The sequence below is a fragment of the Erpetoichthys calabaricus genome, chromosome 7 (assembly GCF_900747795.2).
Source record: "Erpetoichthys calabaricus chromosome 7, fErpCal1.3, whole genome shotgun sequence".
In the NCBI taxonomy this organism is placed as follows: Eukaryota; Metazoa; Chordata; class Cladistia; order Polypteriformes; family Polypteridae; genus Erpetoichthys; species Erpetoichthys calabaricus.
The window spans coordinates 183799504-183821284 of record NC_041400.2 but is presented as its reverse complement, the minus strand read 5'-3'; the positions used below and the strand labels follow the sequence as shown (position 1 = coordinate 183821284).

General features: G+C 37.2%; 1 protein-coding gene across 2 annotated transcripts; it reads right to left on the bottom strand.

The window, feature by feature from the left end:
* Positions 1-3073: 3073 nt before the first annotated feature.
* Positions 3074-19231, bottom strand: LOC114654945 (glutathione S-transferase P-like). 2 transcript variants are annotated; one of them, XM_028805818.2, is made up of 7 exons: positions 19092-19231; positions 14308-14343; positions 12118-12224; positions 11163-11250; positions 7950-8053; positions 5423-5524; positions 3074-3396 (listed from the first exon to the last, which is right to left on the bottom strand). In XM_028805818.2, coding segments are annotated over exons 1-7 (627 nt in total). In that variant the 5' UTR covers positions 19093-19231; the 3' UTR covers positions 3074-3207. The 2 variants fall into 2 exon arrangements, with proteins under 2 accessions (XP_028661651.1, XP_028661652.1); XM_028805819.2 differs by lacking the exon at positions 19092-19231 and adding an exon at positions 18428-18579.
* Positions 19232-21781: the final 2550 nt, after the last annotated feature.

Below are 21781 nucleotides of genomic sequence, written 5' to 3'. Positions count from 1 at the left end.
ACCTCTTTCTTATGATCCTTGTTTTTCCGTGCAGGCTCCGTTTTATCTTTACTGTGTGATTGGGTGCAGGTGTGACATGCCATTACCTCCGAGGCACAAACGAGGTGCCCGGATGATCTGCCCACCTCGGCACATGTGTGCGCGATCAGCCAGGCACCCCAATTAGCCACAGAGCGAAGTGCACACACACACCCACCTGCACCCGATTGGAGCCTGACCATCCATGGACACTAATATCTAATTTTAAAATGCCACTGTGCTACGAACCTCTGTACCACACACCCATGGGCAGAAAATGGTAGAAAAACTGAGAATGTATAAATGTCAATTGGCCCTAGTGTGTGCTTGGTGTGTTTGTGTGTGTCCTGCGGTGGGTTGGCACCCTGCCCAGTATTGTTTCCTGCCTTGTGCCCGGTGTTGGCTGGGATTGGCTCGAGCAGACCCCCGTGAGTGACCCTGTGTTCGGATTCAGCGGGTTGGAAAATGGATGGATGGATGTTTTTGCTGCCATTTTGGCATTTCTGTTATGGCGGGTTGCTATGGACGTGGTCTCAGTAGTCATTACCCAAGTGTGACTTATATAAACAGGTTAAAAAGTTATCCAAGGCAGCCATTTTCTATCTGAATTTGATGGATAAACCCCCAAAAGAGACTCTTTTTTTCTTTAATACATTTTTGACTTTAATTCTCATGGTTTTTGATGAAAGAGTGGTTTGATTTCCCAACATGCTTTTCCTATTGATAGTGCATTGGACAGAAACAGAAACCACTCAGTTGTCTAATTTGGTTAGCAAAGTTTTCTCAATGTCTCATCCTGATGCTTGTTTCAAGATTAAGATTTCAACAGCGACTATACAAGTTGATATTCTGTCACAGATTCCCTGACCCTTTGTGCAATTCTTTCTGGCTTCAGTTTTAAATGCACTTCCTCAGTATGCTGAAGTATGTGCTTTATTATTTTATTAAAAGAATTGTGATTGATAAATTTTATCAATGTCTTCTGAGGAGTTTGAAGACCTGGATTAACCTTCTCTGCTCAAGGATGTACCTATGGTAGTTGCTTATCCCCCAACTCTAGAACTCCTTGGTCATTTTTATAGCTCAAATGACTCCTGCCATAAAGCAGCTCAAGAAAGGGTGCAGATCCTTAAAAAACAGACCCGAATCCAGGAGTAGGCCTCACCCCAACAGCCTAATACCAAATTCAAACAGCAGGCTTCTAGCCTACTCAGGCCCCAGAATTGAACTAAAACATTTAAATTTTTAAAAAAATGGAGGAGTGTAAAACTATAAACTGTTGATCAATGGGACAAAATATTTAAATAATTTATTAAAAAAATTAAAATAGCAAAATTGCAAGGAAAACAAAAGAATCAAAACTTAGACTTTGCCTATCCAAAGGCAAACAAAGGCAATAACTCCAGAAGCTGAAGGAGTACCCTAAAGACAAGTGGGGGTCGAAGACAGAAAATGCAATACAGAAACACAAAATCAAAAAGCAGGGATCCAATGCTGAAGCTGGGGTGTAGACTTGAAAGTACCCATTATGAGAAGGATTTAGAAGTCATAGTGGACTTGTCATGATCAACCACCAGACACGGTTAAGAAGGCTAACAATTTTACAATGGACTCAAGCTGCAGACCTCCAGTTCATTGAGTAGGTTGTTGCTTTATATTATATTTCAGTGATAACGCCTGATTACACAATGGTTAAGATTTGGGTAAACCAGGTGACAACCCTGAAATCTAATTGGCTGTCCAGTGGGGCTACTGAATCACAGAGCTGTGGAGGTCTGCAGCTGGATCCATCTCAAATTATAGGTTACATGGAGTTCTGCTGTAGGTTTATATGGCACTGGTGAAGCCTCATCTGGAGTACTTTGTGCAGTTTTGGTCTCCTGGCTACGAAACACAAATAACCAACCACACACACACACACAGGCCGATTCCTGGACAGAGAAATTTGAGCTATGAGGACAGACTGAAGGAGCTGAACCTTTGCAGTTTAAACAAATGGGAGATTAAAAGGTGACATGACTGAAGTGTTTAAATTCTAAAAAGAATTAGTCCAGTTGATCGAGACAGTGAATTTAAAACAAGTTCATCAAGAACACAGTTGAAAACTTGTGAATGATAAAATTTCACACAAGCATCAGGAAATTTCTCTTTACTCAAAGAACCACAGATACATGGAATAAGTGATCAAGTAGTGTGGTAGACAGGACTGCTTAAAAATTCAACTTTGTTATTTTGGAGCATAAAAGATTGGAAAGCTTTGTGGGGCTGAATGGCCCATTTTTCTAATGTTCTAAACCAGGATTTCTTAACTTGTGTTGGTTCTCGAGTTACTATTGTATTTAAAAAGGTATCTGGTTGCAGATGGTGATCCACCATGACCTAATTCGCATACCATGTTGGTTGATTGAGCAATCATTTCTCCAATGATCATCCTCAATATACCTAACCATCAACAATTTTCTAAAGGGGCATATCCTCCCCCTATACCCCAAATGATGACTGTCCGACATTCAACAAGGAATGGGTCTCAAAGACACAAGGCAAGATTGGGTTGCAACAAAAAAAAAAAAAGTTTAAGAAACCCTTTAAGTACCTGCCCAGTTTTAAAAACTGGGTGTGTCTTTTTGAACTATTTTTATGGCCTCTTTGTTATCCCATCAGTTTTTAGTTTCATATGACAATTCCCCCAGTTTTTCTCCACCATATCAGAATCGGTCATTAATATAAAATTAGAAAAAGCAACAGGCCAAGGACAGACCCCGAAAGGAATCCATGGATGATCTCACCCCCTTATCATCTTATCTATACTCTGTCAGTAAAATGGTGCTCTTAATATGTGCTCCACCAAAATAGTGTCTTGCAAGCGACTTTCAATATCTAGTATACATTTCTTGTTCTTGGGGGGGAAAAAAAAAAAAAAAAAAGATAGCTGCGAACGACTTGGAAAAGCATACTGTATGGAATTGGGCTTTCATATCAAAGAACAGATACAATCTACCTGATTGAATAATGTTTTGTAAGGCTATCATGTTAAAAGCAAACTAGAACAATGTAATTTGTTGTAATGTTAGATTTATTTTGAGTTCCAGTAACAAATGTCAATGAAGGCCAGTATTACAACCACTGTAAAAAACAAAAATAGGAAAGGGTTAGATGACTTGTAGACAGAGCCAGTTAAGAGTTCAGCCTTCACTGTTTGCCATTGCCATTAATTGGGACCTTCTTCCATTCATCAGTATCAGTGTAGGCTTTAAGTTTGGGACGAGATGACAAACGGTCCACGTAGCTCTTAAGGTGAGTAAACTTGTCAAGGCAAGTGGGTGAGAGAACTTGGTGGTTCATCATTAGGTCCAGCAGGTTGTAGTCTGCAAAAGAAATCTTTAAAAGGGAAAAAAAAATATATATATATATTATAGCACACAAACAAAAAAGTTTACATTTTCAAATTGTACCATTTGCATTATCATAAAATTTGCATTTATGCTAGAGAAGAAATACAAAATTTTATATTACAGATTTAACCTTTGGTTGTCAGAATTTCAAATTCTCTAAAATCTCCTCAAGCAGAATTGTATGTTATGCTTTACTGTTAAGCCTGTTCAAATCATTCACTTAAGAGTTATAAAACACAGTGCCTTTAAAAACATCCGCCCTTTTTATTGAAATAAAACATTGGATCACAGTGGGTTTAATTTGGCTTTTCTGAGACTGATCAAAAGAAAAAACTCTGAAATGGATCTAAATTATAAAAATACAAAATAATTGATCATTGATCTACTTAGTCGATGGCAGCTATTACAGCCTTGAGTTGCACACAATAATATCAGTGTGTCAAAAGAGAAGCAATCATCCAGTATGGCGCTGCTGCTACCACCACACTTCACAGTGGGGATGGCGGTTTGATAATGTGCAGTGTTCAGACTTGCCACTTAGTCCACTAGCCAGCTGACAGACTCATGTTCCGGGACATTTGTTCTCTTTGCCACCCTCCTGTAAACACTATGGTTTGGGAAGAACATGCACAACAGTTGTCAGCATAGTCAGCCACTACAGCTTGTAACTACTTCAGAATTTAGAAGTCTTTTGGTGACCTCCCCGACTAGTCTTTTTTGAAAGATCACTCAGTTTTTCTGTATGGCACACTAGGCCATACCCTTTTTATTTCTTAATGTTTGATGTATTTGATGATACTCAGTGAATTGTATATTTTCTTGTCTCCATCCTCTGACTTGTGCTTTTCACAGAGTTGGTTGAACTGTTCTTTTGTCTTCACTGTGTAGGGCAGGCCACCATCCCGATTCATTAAAAGTTGACCAAATAGAGATGCATTTATACTACAATCAATTGAAACCCTTTGACTACAGACTGGTGATCTCCATTGAACTGAACTGAAGTTGAGACTGTGTGCGTCATTAAATAATGCTATTGTGTTTTATATTTCTAATTACACTTAGACCATTTTGCAGAGATGAGTTTTCACTTTGACATTAAAGTCTCTCTGTTGGTAATGTCAGGAAAAAAAAGCCACAATCCACTAATTCAATGAAAACGTCCAAGGGGCAGATAATTTCTATAGGCAGTGTAACAGCCTAAATTTAATGATAAAATTCACTTAAGTATTTGTTTAAAACAGGGCAAAATGTTGATTTCATATAGTTAAAGGTTATTTTTACCCCTACAAGACAAAATGTAATGGAACATTCTCATTTATATATATTATATATAAAATGTAAACGTTTGCAAAAAAACAAGATAGCGCCTAGAACAGTATGGAAGCAATACAAGAAAGCCTGGGATGACAATAAAGCCCCTGCTTCAGCAAGTACCACAAGGCATGCGCACCCTACTAGATTTCCCAATAGCCAGTGCAATTACATTAGGAAGAGACCATGGCTTGTGTGGGACTAGAAGAATATCCCAGATGTCCATTATGCTTTCTTGCCCTGCCAACAGCGGCTACGTTATGATGGAAAAGAACTGGCAGTCTGCCTGCAATAAGGGGGGTCAGAGGGCTATCATGGCATGCATATATATTCTAAAGAAAATAACAAAAAAAATGTAAATTTGTTAGCAAGTTGTTTATTATACAAAATTAAATCTCTGGAGATCATTTTAAAGGATAAAAGTGTCAAGTTTAGAAGTGGACTGAATGATCTCAGTGATCACCAACTCTTCATAGAGTGCAGAAAAGTGTTACTGTTTTACAAGATTTTTCTTAGCGCTCGATTTGTTTGTAAATTTTGACAAAAGCGAACTTTTTTTTTTATATATATATATATATATATATATATATATATATATATATATATATATATATATATATAATATCACCTTCAAAACAATACATTGGCACATAAGGGTTTTTTTTTTTTAACATGTAATATTTCAGAAGTTAAAATAGTACCTTGTCTCCCACTAGAAAGCCTCCCTTATTGTTGGACAGAATGGTTTCAAATTTGCATAGATCACCTGGAAGGTCTGTTATGTACTGATCTTTTCCAGCATCCTAAAACAAAAGGAAAAAAAAAAAAAAAAAAAAAAAGCTACTTAATATAAATGCACATCAATTCAAGTCAAGTAACCTTCAGGAGAAAAAAAAAAACCACAGACACACAAAACTACCCCTGAACCAAGATGCACAAACAGAAGACATTTGCAAGACTTGACCCACTATATCCCCACCCCCATTTTCTGACTACACCTAAACCTGCAAGTCCTAAAATTCAGCCACATTTCCTATAAGCAACTATGGGCTACTCAACCCAAATCATATCAATTGTTTTTGTCACATGCAACAATATACAGTACAATATGTACGGAAATGCTTAGTTCCTAAACTCCAATACTGTGCATCAGAATAATATAAGTCAACAAACAATAAGAATCAATATGTACAATGACAACAGAATTAATTTTAAAGCTACATGATGCCATACTGCTGATTCTCTTATAGACACTGCTCATTTAGGATGTATTTGAACTGTGGACAGAAACTCCTCCTCAGTCTCTGTGAGTTGGTCTTGGTTAGGGAAACAATCGCTGCCTGCAGTGCAGAGAAGGGGTCATTGTTGGAATGGCTGGTGTTACTAATAATTTTCTTTGCTTTGGTCTGACAGCTTATTAGACGCTCTCTCTCAAAGTGAAACTGTAATAAGCAATGAATTCTACAAAGATGTATTTTGTAAAAACAATCATTGCATCATTTTAAAAGTGCACTGATAATGATTAAAACATTTAGTTTTAGCAATCCACTTTCTAATTTCAAGACATGCTCCATCTGCTAGTGTCAAATGGACGATTCCAAACTGAGCCTTTTACAAACACATACTGGGACAGTGCATTACATTTCAGGAAGCACCACATCCAGATAAACATTTCATTGACAAACTGTTTTATGTATCCACGTGTTTAACTAAAATGTGTAAGTGATCCTGTACTTTCTGTAGCAGAAAACAGATTGCTATCTGACAAAAAGTATTTAATCAAGAAAGAAACCTTACCAAGGAAAGGTCTGTGTCCAATTATAAACAAATGTGCACTTCCAAACGTGCAGGATGCTACAGTATATTGAACTAATTTACTTGACCTGTTTAGATTTCAACTTTGTTTTTTTTATTTGTACATTGTAAATGGAAACTCCCTCGAATGTTTACCATAGACTAGTGATAGCAGTACAACAGTAATAAAATTACATTTTAGCACACCACTCAGTGACAGCAGCTACTGTATATCAAACTCATACTAAACTCTGCTCACAACATTAAACCAAAAATGTACACAGAGAAGCAGACAGTCACCTAATGCCTTCTCACACTTCAGACCCAGCTCAGATTTCCATTAAACTACCTCAGATTTATAAAAACAACGTAGGGCATATAGTATATACAGTGTAAACAATGGTCAAGCTTTAACCATTTAAAAGCAAATTTCATTGCTCTACAGCAAATTAAATTACCCATGGATGGTAAAAGTGTTCACACTATGTATTGTTGATAATGCTACTTAATTTCAACTGTTAAGGTCAGAATTGCCTCTCCTTTCAGTCACTGAATGGATTAAACAGACCAAGCAGTGCTGAACATTTTCCTTTTCTCAGTGTGTTGTGCAGGGTCATGTTGCATCAAATGAGGTTAAGAAATTTTCAGTTAATATGTTTATCATTTCTGATACTGGAGAAACAACTGAAGCTTCCAAAAACTCCACATGTTGAAGTCTTACCCCAGCTGATTAATATTTATTTGCATATTGAGGAGTGTGAAAATGAAGTGCAAAGTGGAAAATGAAAATTCAATGAGCAGTAGGTGGCGCCAGTGCTCAAACGAGTGTGGCTTTTCATTTGTGTAGTTCAATGAATGAATAGCCAAACAGGAATTTTGCGAGTGATTTCTCCATTTTGAATTTTTGCTTAAAATTGTCACATATATACCGCAAACCCAATGGAAAATACTGAAGAAATATAGAAAATTTTCATTTTAGCAGTTATGCATGTTATGTAGAAAAAGCAAATCTAAAATGGGGGCTGCATTTTAATTTTATTTATGACACTGACACAGTGAAGATGGGTATGGAAAATGACTAAAAGAAAACTGAAATGACAAAAGGGTGATTTTTAAAATTTTCACAAATAATCTTGCATGTGTAGAAAATGAAAGTGCAAGGGGTATTTTTTCTTTTTCTTTTTTTTATTTTGCAGCATTGTTACGCATAGACTTTGAAGCCTAAATGGCCGAAGAGAGACTGCATTTTCATTTTCTCATTTCAAAATTGCATTTTCTTTTTTGCATTAAATATCTCCCATAGACTTTCAGCTGGGGACAGGAAAATCTGGGCTGACCAGCTTGGCCTGCTTTTGCCACAACCCTCACCAGGATAAGTAGTATAAGAAGATGAGATGGGAGGAGATAATTAAATGCAAAGTTTAATATACTTACATAATTTTGATAAATTAACTTTATATACTTGAGACGAAGGTCCTCAACAGCATCATTCATCATGTCAATGAGTGCATGTTCCTGATCATTCTTTCCATAAAGACCTACATGAAGAAAAAAGAGGGAAGGTGGGTATGCAGTGTTACAAAAAATCTATTACAAAGAGAATTTACCATTAAAAAGATTCTGAAGGCATACAAAAACACAAGCATATGGGTAGTACATTAAAGATCTGGAGTTGTTCACAAAATGGGCCTAGTACATAAATGCATCATTCTTTTGACACACCAGAAATTAAATTTCTTTACCATGCAAACAAATCAGCTATATCTGCTGTCCAGGGCTGGTAAAGCAAAGTTCATTTTATTTGCTTAGAGGCCGCTATTGCTGTAGCTCTCACCACATTAATAAATTTCAGGTAGGAATGTTAAAATCCAAGAAATCTGGGTAACATTAAGTAGGAGGAATCTGAAACATGTAAATGTTTACACAGAATTCTAAACTTTGTCAGATTACAGCAACTCTAAATTTGCATGTTTAAATTTTCAGCGTGTTTCTGCACCTTAGCCGAGCACTTTTGTGCTCAAGTATAATTATTCCATGTTTTATGCTCATGTAGCTGGTGGATGCTTAAATTTTGCTCAAACCATGCTCCCTCATTCACTCTATGCTGGAGGCAGTAGCAGAGCAACTGAATTCGAAGCTGCTTGTGGATTCTGCCGATTTCTGCTTATTAAAAAGTGAAAATGAATTTGCACTGTGGTTTGGGGTAAACCTATTATGCTAGATAAGACCCATTTACCCAATACACCAATCTTTTAGTTTACAGCTGTGTAAAATTAGCACTCAGGCACATAAACACCAAGATGTAAATGGTCCTGTGCAAGTGACAGCTACACTTACAATATTTATCAAACCCAAGGCTAAACCACAGACAGAAAACAGAGCCACTAAATGCAAAATTTGCTTATTTAAAATGAAAATTAATACGAGGAGTTAAACTGGATATCTGTGTACTTTTTTTTTTTTTTTTTTTTTTTTTTTTTAAATTCACTACCCAAAACACACCAATTTCTTTTTAAAACAAGTAGAATGCAGAGGTTTTAAATGTAGTCAGATTACGTGTATATTCACATTAAATACTTTTTCTTTTGTAGAGTAAACACCACAAGGAGCACTCACAGGCTCCTGCACATTTACAGTCCGAGAAGCACAAACCTGTTGCAACTTTTCCAGGAACACGGAGAGGGGGGAGCCCATGAGCACACAAATGCTTTGGTTTTAGATGCATTTTTTTAAAAACTCAATGTTCTTTATTTATTCACTGCTCTGTGTACCACTAAACTACCTGTATGCAGGTAAAGCAGCCCAACTGCATAGTAAGCCATCAATGGTCATTAAGGTCAGTGAGCTTCTTACTGTTTTGACAACTACAACAATTGATAAACATTGTTTATTGTACTCACAATATTGTGTCCTGAATCAAAGAGAGCTCTGACACTTATTTTCTTAGTGTGCCCATACTACACACTCCAGTATGTCAGTCTCTAGCTTTCTCTCTAATTTATTTGCTGACTGCCTCATTGATACTTCTATCCTTGTTTTACCTGGTCTGTCAGAGGTCGCTATGCAGTTTATTTCATTCAGTTGTGCGATTTTGAATTATATATTGAGATGCACTTTGACAAGGAAGCTATACCGAAATCCAGTCCTCTCTTTAAAGCACTTTGTGCTTGAGGAGATGGAAGTGCTGTTTTGATAAGTTTCCTAAATGGTTTTGATCTTCAAATGCTAAACATTTAAATAATTTTCATTCACATCCCTAATTTCAAGTAGCATTATCCTAGAGGCAGACTTGCAGTCCTGTTAGTTAAAAGATACTCCACCATAAAAAAAAAAAAAAAAAAGTTAAATGTTAATGTTTGTTGTCACAGAATTGTAGCTGTGGGCGAGAAAAACAAAATCTCACAATTTTATGGAATATGGAGATAAAAGTTCCTGACACAGTAGATTTTTATGGGGGACCAATGCTGAACAAACACTAAACCATATGAAACCATCCATATCAAAGTATCCACAATAATCAAAAATCTCCATGTACTCATGTATAATCCATATGTCAGATATTGAATTGCATGCTCACAAAGACCCAAACACATGTATTTTGGCTACAATATTGTTAAGTGAGCAGAAGCAGAAAAATGTGCTCAAATTAGAACAACTTTTTAAATTAAAAGACACATCTTCCCCTATTGATTGGTCAGGGAAAAAAAAATTCTGGGTAGAGTATTCCTTTAAGGTTAGAGAGTATATCTCCATTTCAAAGGTTGGCAAGCTCCTGCAAGATATATTGAAAAATCCTGGTGCTTTCTTAATGTATTAGAATGGGCTCAATATGGCTACCTGTATATTTGCCTGCAATTCAATGTGCAACAGAGAGAGAGATTGATTAGGAGCACACACTGATACAGCGCATTGCTGCACCCACCACATGACAAACCAACTCAGGATCTCAGATTAGGACCCAAGTGCAGTCATGCAACGGGTGACACCTCAGCACCGCACTAGTTCAGATGGAATGGAACAGTGTGAGGTGTTTTTTTTTTTTTTTTTTAAAATGGTGGCTGGAGTGCCAATTCTGCCACCAACCCACAGGTTTTTCCCTGCAGGTTGGAGGGCCTACATGTAGGGCTGGATGCAGATTGACGTCATACCCAGGACGGAGCAATTGCAGGTTAAGGGCCTTGCTCAAGGACCCAACAAAGGTATTATACAAATAAGTCACTAAAACTGTATAAAAGCGGGGCTCACTCAAGCTGAACATTAATATAAAAGGAACACACATATGCAAGGCCTTTATAGGAAGGAGGAAGACATGTAAACCTTAGTTAAGAAATTTCTGTCGTAAGGCAGTAAAACTTTGATTTATACTGAAATTCATACATAATCTAGTGTCTTGGGTGCACTTAGAAATTGGCACACAACCAAATTTGCATTTCAGAACATAATCCCCATTCTCCCTCTTTACACCTTTTAGTTGCAACTGATTCAAGACAAGCTTGCCTAATTATACTTTTCACCCTTTGCATTTAATTTTTTACATTTCATCCATTTTTGATTAGACTTTAAACATGTACTACTGCTGCAGTTGCTACACTGCAGTAGTTATATTACAAGTGTAGGAATTCATCAACCAGTGATTAGACATCATACCATGTTTTCGTGCCAAGTAACGCAGAATAGCATTGGACTGGAAAAGGGTGAAGTTGCCATCTTGAAATTTTGGCAACTGTCCAAAGGTCTAGAAAAGAAAATGAAGTTTTAATTTCAAATTTGAACACCATTTTTCACTACTGGCAAATGAGCTTACTTCATCATCGTTTGCTTGTTTTACCTTGGGGTTCACAGCATTTTGAATGAAATAAAACCACACACCACTGTGAGTTAATGTCTAACATCGATCATATAAACTGCTATCCTTGAGTATTATATAGCACAAACTGTATGTTTGCTTCAGTGTTTTGCCGAGACATGCAGTACAGAAGAGAATTAAAAAATAAATTAGGAGATGTGGTTGCAACAGGTAGGATTGCTACCTCAGTGCATCTGAACTTTAGGCAGGTCATATATGCATGTTCATCAAGCTTATTTCAGTTTCTTATGGGATCCTTAATAGTCAAAAAAATGTAATCAGGATAACTGGAGACAAAACTCATGTTGGAAAATGTGAAAGTGAAAATAAAAAGGAAGAATTATAAAAGTTCTCCAAGATATACACATTAACATGTTTTTCCAATATCCTGGTAGAACTAACAATGAGAGTATTGTGTTTTTCAGAGCACATACTTAACCAGCACCAAGCTTAACCAAAATTCATATCCAGCAAGATAGGTTAAGGAGAATAAGGTTCTTAATAAAACAATAAAATTATGAAAAAGCATTTAATAGTTAGTGTAATTGAAGTGACAGAAAACTTCAATTTTGACCAATAGCTCCCCCCCCCCCCCCCCCAAACATTTGATCATTCACAGTATACACATCATAAGTGTATCTTGCACATTTAAAGACTGTTGCATTATGTTAAAGACTGTTATGGCTACTTACAGATAACATTGCTACAAATTTGGAGAATTGTCTAAAGATGCGGTCCCTATAAAACAGCACTTACACAGGTTTTTTTGAGGTCTCCTTTCATCCATGCATCAAAAGCTACAACATCCTCTTTCCATTCTTGGCCCTGGTCAGCCAATAGTAATCTTATTGCACCGCATCGTCCTGAAAAAAAAGCAAAAAAACAAGAAAGAAAATTGTATTTGTATTGTTATAAGATGCCAGCATTTTGTTCCAATGAAATATTTCATATAAGATCCCTTGTGTAACACAACTTGCCTTTACTGATTGCAATTAACCAAATGCCAAATCTCCACCAAGCCCTTTGTCTTTATTCAAATGCAGATATACTATTGTGAAAAAAAACTGAATAGTGGTGTAACTGAACCAAAATTAGAACAGCGTAATCAGCTGTGGATGGAACATTCATCCATTCAAAACATAATGTAAAACTGCTGAGTTTATGGAACTATTGTTGCTACACTACTGACATGAAGTACATTAAAAAGGCAATACATAAAAATGTGGGATAACAATCACTTTCATTGTGCATTTTCCAAGTACAAATGGACCTCAGATTTGCCAGGCTTTAGTGGAAATGGGTTAACAAATTAAGAAAATAGGCATGTTGTCTGATACAATGTGTCAGACAGTACACATTAAGATTCTGAATTAAACATTACAAAATTTATTAAGTATAAACATTTTTGCACTGGTCTAGGTGAAGTAAAAAAAACTTCCAAAAAGTGGTAGTCATATACCTTACTAGGAAGAGTGCCATAAAACCTGCTGTTAAGACAGTTCTTTAGCAAAATAATAAACACATGATAATGGCTTCTTTAGGATTAGAGTATTAAAGCAGCATGTTATCAATCTTCTGCCTTTGCAGTTATAACCTTGCAATCACAGAACTCTTTGTGATAGGGTGGCTTATAAATAAATATTACGCACATGGATTCTTGTCACAACAGTACGTGATTTTCATTAACAGCACATCAAAAAATTGTCCAAGCCTTATTCTTTTCATATAAAGGTGAAACAGTTTTAGGCAAAATTAAATAAAAAAATTTGCCTCACTAGTAATGTATTCCATCAGTTATAAATTTGCACAGTGCAAAAGAAGTCACAAGGTGCTGAACATGGTTGACTATGTTGTAAAAATGGCAGATTTACAGTGTAAACCTTTTCAAATTTGGCTTAATGTACATTGGTTTCAGAACTTAAGACACAGGTTTCCATTTTCCTCTGCCAGTTTTATGCATCCATCCATCCATTTTCCAACCCGCTGAATCCAAACACAGGGTCACGGGGGGTTGCTGGAGCCAATCCCAGCCAACACAGGGCACAAGGCAGGAACCAATCCCAGGCAGGGTGCCAACCCACCGCAGGACACACACAAACACACCAAGCACACACTAGGGCCAATTTAGAATCGCCAATCCACCTAACCTGCATGTCTTTGGACTGTGGGAGGGGACCGGAGCGCCCGGAGGAAACCCACGCAGACACGGGGAGAACATGCAAACTCCACGCAGGGAGGACCCGGGAAGCGAACCCGGGTCCCCAGATCTCCCAACTGCGAGGCAGCAGCACTACCCACTGCGCCACCGTGCCGCCTGCCAGTTTTATGCAGAGCACAAATATATGTTCCATTTCTAATTGTAAATACCATAATATACAAATGCAGGGGATAACAAGTTAAATTGGTGCACTAGGGTGGCATCATGTAGCAGGCATGGAACAGTACAGTTTTATAGAACCCACCTAATGGTGTTCTAAAATTCAAGATATTTGCTCAGCCAATAATGCAAAACAAACATTACTGTTTTATACACCAAGATAAATATTTCATGCAGCTTAAGAAAATATAACTTTGCTTAGGTGCTTGAAAATTCCACAACAACATTTACTTATATAGTTCCTTCCAATACAAAGTATAATTTAAGGTGCTTTACAAAATGTTCATAAGTGAAAACAAAGAAAATCATATAATTGAAAAAAGCAGCATCCACCAGGTGTTTCAAGGCCATCGGTTATTATACAAGCAGCATACATACTGTACATGGGCCACTGACTGCAGCTTGTGGAGGCACTCTGTGTAAACCGAGCACAATCTAAGAATTTGTTTTGCAAATTGGGGAAGCAACAATGCAGAATTCATAGCAGTTTTGGATGGCAGGGTGTTAATTTTAATAGTCCCATTTACAACCAGAACTTTATTTTTGCTGTATTTCATTGAAGATCTTACCTTTAACTTGAAAGTATGTAATAGTATAATGTGTCACTGAAAAAAAGAAAAGAAAAAAAAGGTTAAGAGGACAGGAATTCATGTACTTGAGATTAAAAAAAAAAAAAAAAAAAAAAAACCTGACATGAAATATTCATCCATCCATTATCCAACCCGCTATATCCTAACTAACAGGGTCACGGGGGTCTGCTGGAGCCAATCAAAGCCAACACAGGGCGCAAGGCCAACGCTGGGCGTGCACACACACTAGGGACAATTTAGGATCGCCAATGCACCTAACCTACATATCTTTGGACTGTGGGAGGAAACCCACACAGACATGGGGAGAACATACAAACTCCACACAGGGAGGACCCGGGAAGCGAACCTGGGTCTCCTAACTGCAAGGCAGCAGCACTACCCACCACGCCACCATGCTGCCCATGAAATATTCAATTTTACAAGTTGTTTACTATACCAACACTCACACAATGAATTTTAATTTCTACTGGATATTCCACACTCTCAGGTCACAAGGCATCATCAAAACTGTCTCAGTCTTCAGAATTTAACAGCATCTTAGGAAAACTAAATATTCTTTTCAACAAACTTGAATCTACTGTTAAATTAGACAATTGGAAAACTGAACTTGCCAGAATGGCCTTCCTGCTCTGCTGGTTCATTGGTGAAGAAAATTCAATTTAGCTGAACAATGTATTTATGAAAATAATTAAAGCTACAGTATGACAATGCCAACCCACCCAATGCAAAGATGAACAAGATGTAGAGAAAGGGGTGGGAACCTGTGAGGCAAATTTAATATGAGCAGCTCAACATGTTAAAATAGTTAAGCTACAAAAGAATTTCCCCTAGCCCTTTATTAAACCAGCATCCATACCACACCTGCACTTCACAACACGTAATCCACCAGAAGCTAAGCACATTTGAGCCCAGCAGTACTTGAATGGGAGAAAAGCTTGGGTTGTTGCTGGGAGAAGTGTTGTGAATCCAGCAGGGGGCACTTAACCTGTGGTTGTAAGTGGATCCCAATTAAAGAAAAAAAAAAAAAAAAGTGGAGAACAAGGTATAAAAACATTCAAAACAAATAAGAGACAGCAGAAGGCCAGAACCAAAAAATATGAAGTTGCAACCAGGCACTTTAGGAGAGCTTAAATCTCAAACTGGTTCTGGGACTAAACCCATTAAACATTGTTTCAAAGGAGTTGTATAAATCCTATGGACAAATCTTATTGAATAAATTGAGGATTATTTAAAGATTGAATCTAATGAACCATATGTGCAGGCCTTGTGACAGACCACTGCCCCTCCTAGTGACTGTTGCGATCATGGGTCTCTTCGTAGAGAATTACCCGAGTTGGCCTCTAGGATTTATGATTAAACTTTGAGGCTTGGGTTTGAATACAAGCAGGAATTTACAAGTTGAGTTTAATACAGTGTTACTATCATAAAAATTCAATTTCTCCCAACTTTATTACATTTATGTATTTAAAGTCCCATTTTCATATGCATATGGGCCAGAAGCGCTGGACTTTTGTGAAAGGGTCAAGAAAAATTAAATTTTAGAAAAGCTTATGATGGCTATAATTCAATGTTTTTTTTTTTTTGGTTTTTTTTTTTTTTTAATTCCTTACTCATTTAAAAATCTGGAAGGGCTGTTGGTTTATACTTTATTTTTGCTACTATTAAACTATGAAAGTGTGTCAATATCTAAATTTTCCTCCCTCCGTTTTATTTTAGAGCACTGAAAATGCATAATACTAAAAAAAAAGAAACTTCTGTGCCCAAGACACATTGTAAAATTTCATGCATTTATTATACAAACAGAATGAAGAAAGTTAGACAAATATTGAGATTTGGAACAAACTGACTACCAGTCACAGAGTTAAATTGGAAACCTTGATAATTTAAAAGTATGTGGAAGACATACTGGAAAAATCTTAGCTATTAGCTAACCAAACCAGCTTGGACTGAATGTTCTTCTCCAATTTATAAAAATTGTTATTTTATTATATAAATGAATTCTAAGGCCAAGCCCTTAGTTGGGAAATAGTTTTAAAAAAAAAAGTTACAAGAAGCAAGTTTCTAACAGTAGAATTTCACAGTTAAATGTTTTTTGGTCAGTGCAGTATCTTTCTCTTGATGGGCAGACAGGTGCAAACTGGATCTAGTTAGCTGGCTGTGCTGGATTGCTTTGCATAGTTGTGCAATTGCTGATTAAGGGGCTCTTAAAAAGCAAGTAAAATTAAGGTTTAAAAAAAAAAAAAAAAAAAAAAAAAAAAAAAAAGTGTTTCATTATCAATAGTAATTGGCTAGTGTTGGGCAAAAATTGATCCCAGATTCCTCTTCTTAATCGCTGGTTCACTTCAGCAATACAATACAAAGAATTAAATACAAAGGCTCCCTGAACTCCAGCATGTATAACAAAAATGTCTTATCAAGTATCATGCATGGTTGTTATTGCTGTTCTGATCACAGATATACTACTAATTCTTTGTTCAGACAAAGCTTTTGTAGTAATGAATATATACAAAAGCATCTTTAGCATATAGCTAATACCTGTAATATACAAATCAGACAAGCAGATTTACTTTAAAAGGTCGAGTAGGATGATCTAAACCAGTGGTTCTCAGTTTTAGCCTAGGGATCCAGTTTTTTTTTTTTTTTTTTTTAATTTATTTTCAGCAATAGCACTTTATTAGTATTAGTCTTATTAAATAGCCAACGTGTTTCCCTGAATGGCACGCATTAACAAACAACAGTAAATATGCATTTAATACATATAACATCTACATTGTGGACAAAATATTTTGCTACTCATCCAAAATGAACTCAATACACTGGTGTTTAATACCGAGTCTAATTTAGAGCCTGTGTGTCTTTTTGATGGGTAACCTGGGCTGATCTGATTTTCACAACTTTGTCGAAATCAGGGGTAAGTGAGAAGTGTGCAGAGAGGAACGTGTTTTAGTTTGCAGGCGGCTTACTTGTCTAGACTTTTCGGATCACACATGCATGCAAGGTAAGCTGTGTGCTTTTATGGGTAAAACGATGTATGGGGTTCAATGCGAAATAAGACAAGGCATGGTGCCTGCTGGCTTGTTTTACAAAGATGTGAGAACGTTTTTGTGAAGCCTCAAAATATAAATTTTCTCATTAAGAAAAAAAGTTGAACGATTTACTTCTGCGAATGGTATTCTTTGTTTCCAAATGTCTTTGTAGGTAAAAGCTTCATGCTTACGTCTAGTACTACCACACCACAAATAACGCAGAATGGCAGTTACTCGTCACCCTTCACAGTAAAAGTAAATCAATACCTCAGAAAATCTCGGTTTTGTGTTTAACATTCCTATTTGGTTCAGGTTTTTGGGATGAATCTCGTGAGGTTGATATGAAGAGTCTGGAGTTGGTGGTGCTAATGGTAATTTGAAGCATTTCTACATCTTCGTTGGCTCTCTTAATGAAACGGGAGGTGAATAACAGGTTGTCATATGCTTGTAACGGGACTTGTGCCAGTCATTTCAATTCCTCAAGGACCAAATTGTCCCTTTGACTGAACTGAAATCTGTAATCAGCAATCCCGTAAAATATTAAGGTGATGGTTCAGTTGTTTTGTTTTTTTTTTTATAATAAACTGAAGCCGACAACCCATCTAAGGCATCCAACATTACACATTGGGGCACTACCCACATACTAAGAAACGTTAATCTAAAAAAAACGAGTAACACTACATTCATGGTGCTTAGACTCAAGGTTCCTAGAGATGCATCAGCATTCCTAGATAGACAAAAAGTAGTATAAAGCGCCTTTGTTACATTAGTAATGTTATGGCACTCTTTCAAGGATAAGTTCTGTCCAGTTGTATCCTTTGGAACAATGACTATTTATTTAAGGCATCCACAGGAACTTGCGAGCCAATGATTCTAAGATTATAAAGTGTTATAAAAATATTTTCGCCAACATTAGTAACACTCCAGCGCTAACCCATTTAGATGCGCTTCACTTGCCTCACCGGTTTGCCCTTTTCGCGTCAAACCTTGTAATACCACGCAGACATTTTTTTCTGTACTGTACTTGTACTTTAAATGAATGTCGTGAATGAAAAACAAAACAGCTCACTTACTTGTAATATACACCTGCTTACAAAATGAGCATGCAAAGATGTCCCCAAGTTCGTTTATAACTTAATACTTTGTACTCTTATGAAAGCTGCGACTGCTCCTTGAAAAATTGGCGTCTAAAACGATTTGCTTCGTTATCTCTCCAACCCTCCCCACGGATTTACAAGTTAGTCCAATAAAATGACAACTTGATATCAAGTGATGCAATAATCAGCCAATCACTGTGTGGCTAGACGTAGCCGCGCACAATCCCAGGATGACACACCCCCCTTTTCCAAATTCAAGTTTCTATGCACGGATGACTGACGGACCGGGTTACGCAAGGTAAACTTGACTGTGTGCCAAATCAGCCGATTTAGTTAAACTTAAAACGCTTTTTTTTGCAAGACCTTTATTGGCTTGTATTCTACCACAGCTTCGAGGTAAATAAAAATCTGTACTGTAGTTTAATGTAACCATTTGAGTGCGTGCACATCAAATGGACAAATAATCGCACCGAGTTACAGTACACAGCCAACGCGGATCCTGCAGCTTGTCCAGCGCCTCCGACTCGACACCCCGTAAACCGGGGGTCGAGTTTTATTGTGAACGAATACTAGGAAGCAACCCTTCGTTTCCTCGTGCTTATTGTTAATTCCATCGTTCTATTTTATAAGCGCAACTTACTTTTAATGCAGAGCGTTGAGAGTCTTGAATCAGAGAAGAGAGCAGCACGACCAGGCAGCAGGCTCTGGGATTTGCAGCGCTTCGCAGCCTCTTATATATGAGCGGCGAGGTAGCTCTGCTGAGTCACCCTGACTGGCCCAAGAGAGAGTGCGTTGGTGGGGGGGTAATGGGGCCAGCCGATGGCAGCCTTTCACAAATTCATGGCACGAATGATCAGCACACATGAAGGCGTGTCTGTCATTCCAAATGAAACGAGCTTATCCAGATGATTAACTGTGATTTTTAGGTTTTTTATCGCTGAGATGTTTAGTATAATTTCTTACCTTTATTCTTGTTTCTAATACATTGTATATCACATTCTTGCATATTGTAATCGGCACCAAATGCTGTTTTATACGGTCATTATTGTTAATGTGCAGAGTACGCTGAAATTCTTCCTCACATAGCTGAGTAACAAGTCGACGCTCCGGCGCCATGATTAGGGAGTATGAAAACTTTATTTCAAAATTTCTGTCGTTTGAAAAATCTCAGAACGCATCTGTCGTTACCAATGCAAGTTAAACTGTTCTGCTATTTATATTTTTTTACCATGGTAGTTGCAAACACGTAGGAATTTGGTGCCATAATAAATATACACTTACAGAGCACATTATGAGGTACACCTGTACACCTGCTTATCCATACATTTATCTAATCAGCCAATCATGTCGCAGCAGTGCAATACATAAAATCATGCACATGCAGGTTAGTAGCTTCAGTTGATGTTCACATCAAACACCAGAATGGGAAAAAATGATTTCATCCATGACATGATTGTTGACATGACAAATGGACTAACGGGTTGGTTTGAGTATTTATGTAACAGGTGATTTCCTGAAATTTTCATTTATACAAGTTTATTCAGAATTTTCCAGTGAGTCGTGGCAGTTCTGTAGACAGAAGCACCTTGTTGATGAAAGAGGAGGTCAGAGGGAGAATGGCCAGACTGGTTTGAGCTGACAGTCTATAATAACTCAGATAACCACTCTATTCAACTGGTGAGTAGAAGAGCATCTCAATGCACAAAATATCAAACCTTGAGACAGATGAGCTACAAAAGCAGGAGACCACATCATGTTCCATTCCTCTCAGACAAGAACAGACAACTGAAGCTGCATTGAGCACAGGCTCACCAAAACTGAACCGTTAAAGACTGGAAAAACTGGTCTGATCAATCTGATTTTTCTTGAGGAACACAGATAATAGGGTAAGATATTGACGGCAATAGCATGAATCTATGTACCCAACCTGCCTTATGTCAAGAGACTTGTTTGGTGGTGATGGTGTAATGGTGTGAGGAATGTTTTCTTGGCACACTTTGGGTCCTTTAATATCGATCAATCATTGCTTGAATACCACAGCCTATTTGAGTTTTGTTGCTAACCATGTGTATCCCTTCATGGCCACAATTTACCCATCTTCTGATGTTTACTTCCAGCATGATAATGCACCATGTCACAAAGTAAAAGTCATCTCAAACTAGTTTGATGAACATGACAATGACTTCAGCAGCATGATAATGCACCATGTCACAAAGTAAAAGTCATCTCAAACTAGTTTGATGAACATGACAATGACTTCAGCATTCTTCATTGGCATTCTAAGTCACTGGATCTGAATCCAAAGGAACACCTTTGGAATGTTGTAGAACAGGAGATTCATAGCATTAACATACAGCTGATAAATTTGCAGAAATTGTGTGGTGAAATCATGTTAACGTGGGCTAGAATCTCAAAGGAATGTTTCCAACGTCTTGTGGAATGCATAGAAAAGGAGGCCATACCCAGTATTAGTATAGTGGTCCTAATAATTTTCTCAGTAAGTATATTTGCGTAAAACGTAATGATGAAATGCTTTGTGGTGAATGATACTCTTTGATAGAATTTCGGGAAAAAAAATAACACAGGTCTCATAAGACTTTGGTCTGATTTGAAATGAGGCATATATCAGACATGGTGTTAAATAATGAAGGTTTTAAAATGCAATGTGAAATGGTGTAAATTTTTTGTTGCTATATAATTTTAAGAATTCTGATCATATGCTGTCTATTTGTTGGTCTGAAGAAAATTCATCTAACTCTTAGGAAAGTTCACGGGACAATAAAATTAACAGAAGAAATGTGAAATCCTAGGAGGATGAAATTTAATGTACAAGTGGATACTTTTTAGAAAAACACGGCACATGTGGTGATAAAGCCACTTTCAGTGACCTTCGGTTAAACGGGTTTGAGAAGTAGATGGTTATCAGTTTGCTATCGTAGTGTTGTAGTGGTTAGCCATACTGCTTTGTAGATCTTTCATCTTGTGGCCAATGCATCAGGCCATTGCTCATTGAATGCCAGAGCCAATGCTGCCTGTATTTGGTTTAATGAATGAACAAACCTGGGAATGAAACGCAGCCCATTGTAGGGCTCATATATACAAAATCTGCATAGACAATGAATAGGCCAGTAACTGAACCTAGGTACCTGGAGCCGGGAGGGACCATCTGTAACCTTTTTAACATGTCTATTTTTTGAATGCATTTGGAAAAGAAAAGTTGGATTCTACTGAATAAAGAGTTCTTCATATGGACAACATCTCTATATACAGTATAAAGAGTGAGAAGTTTTTTTTTTTTCATTAATACTTTATTTGTTTTATAAATATGCA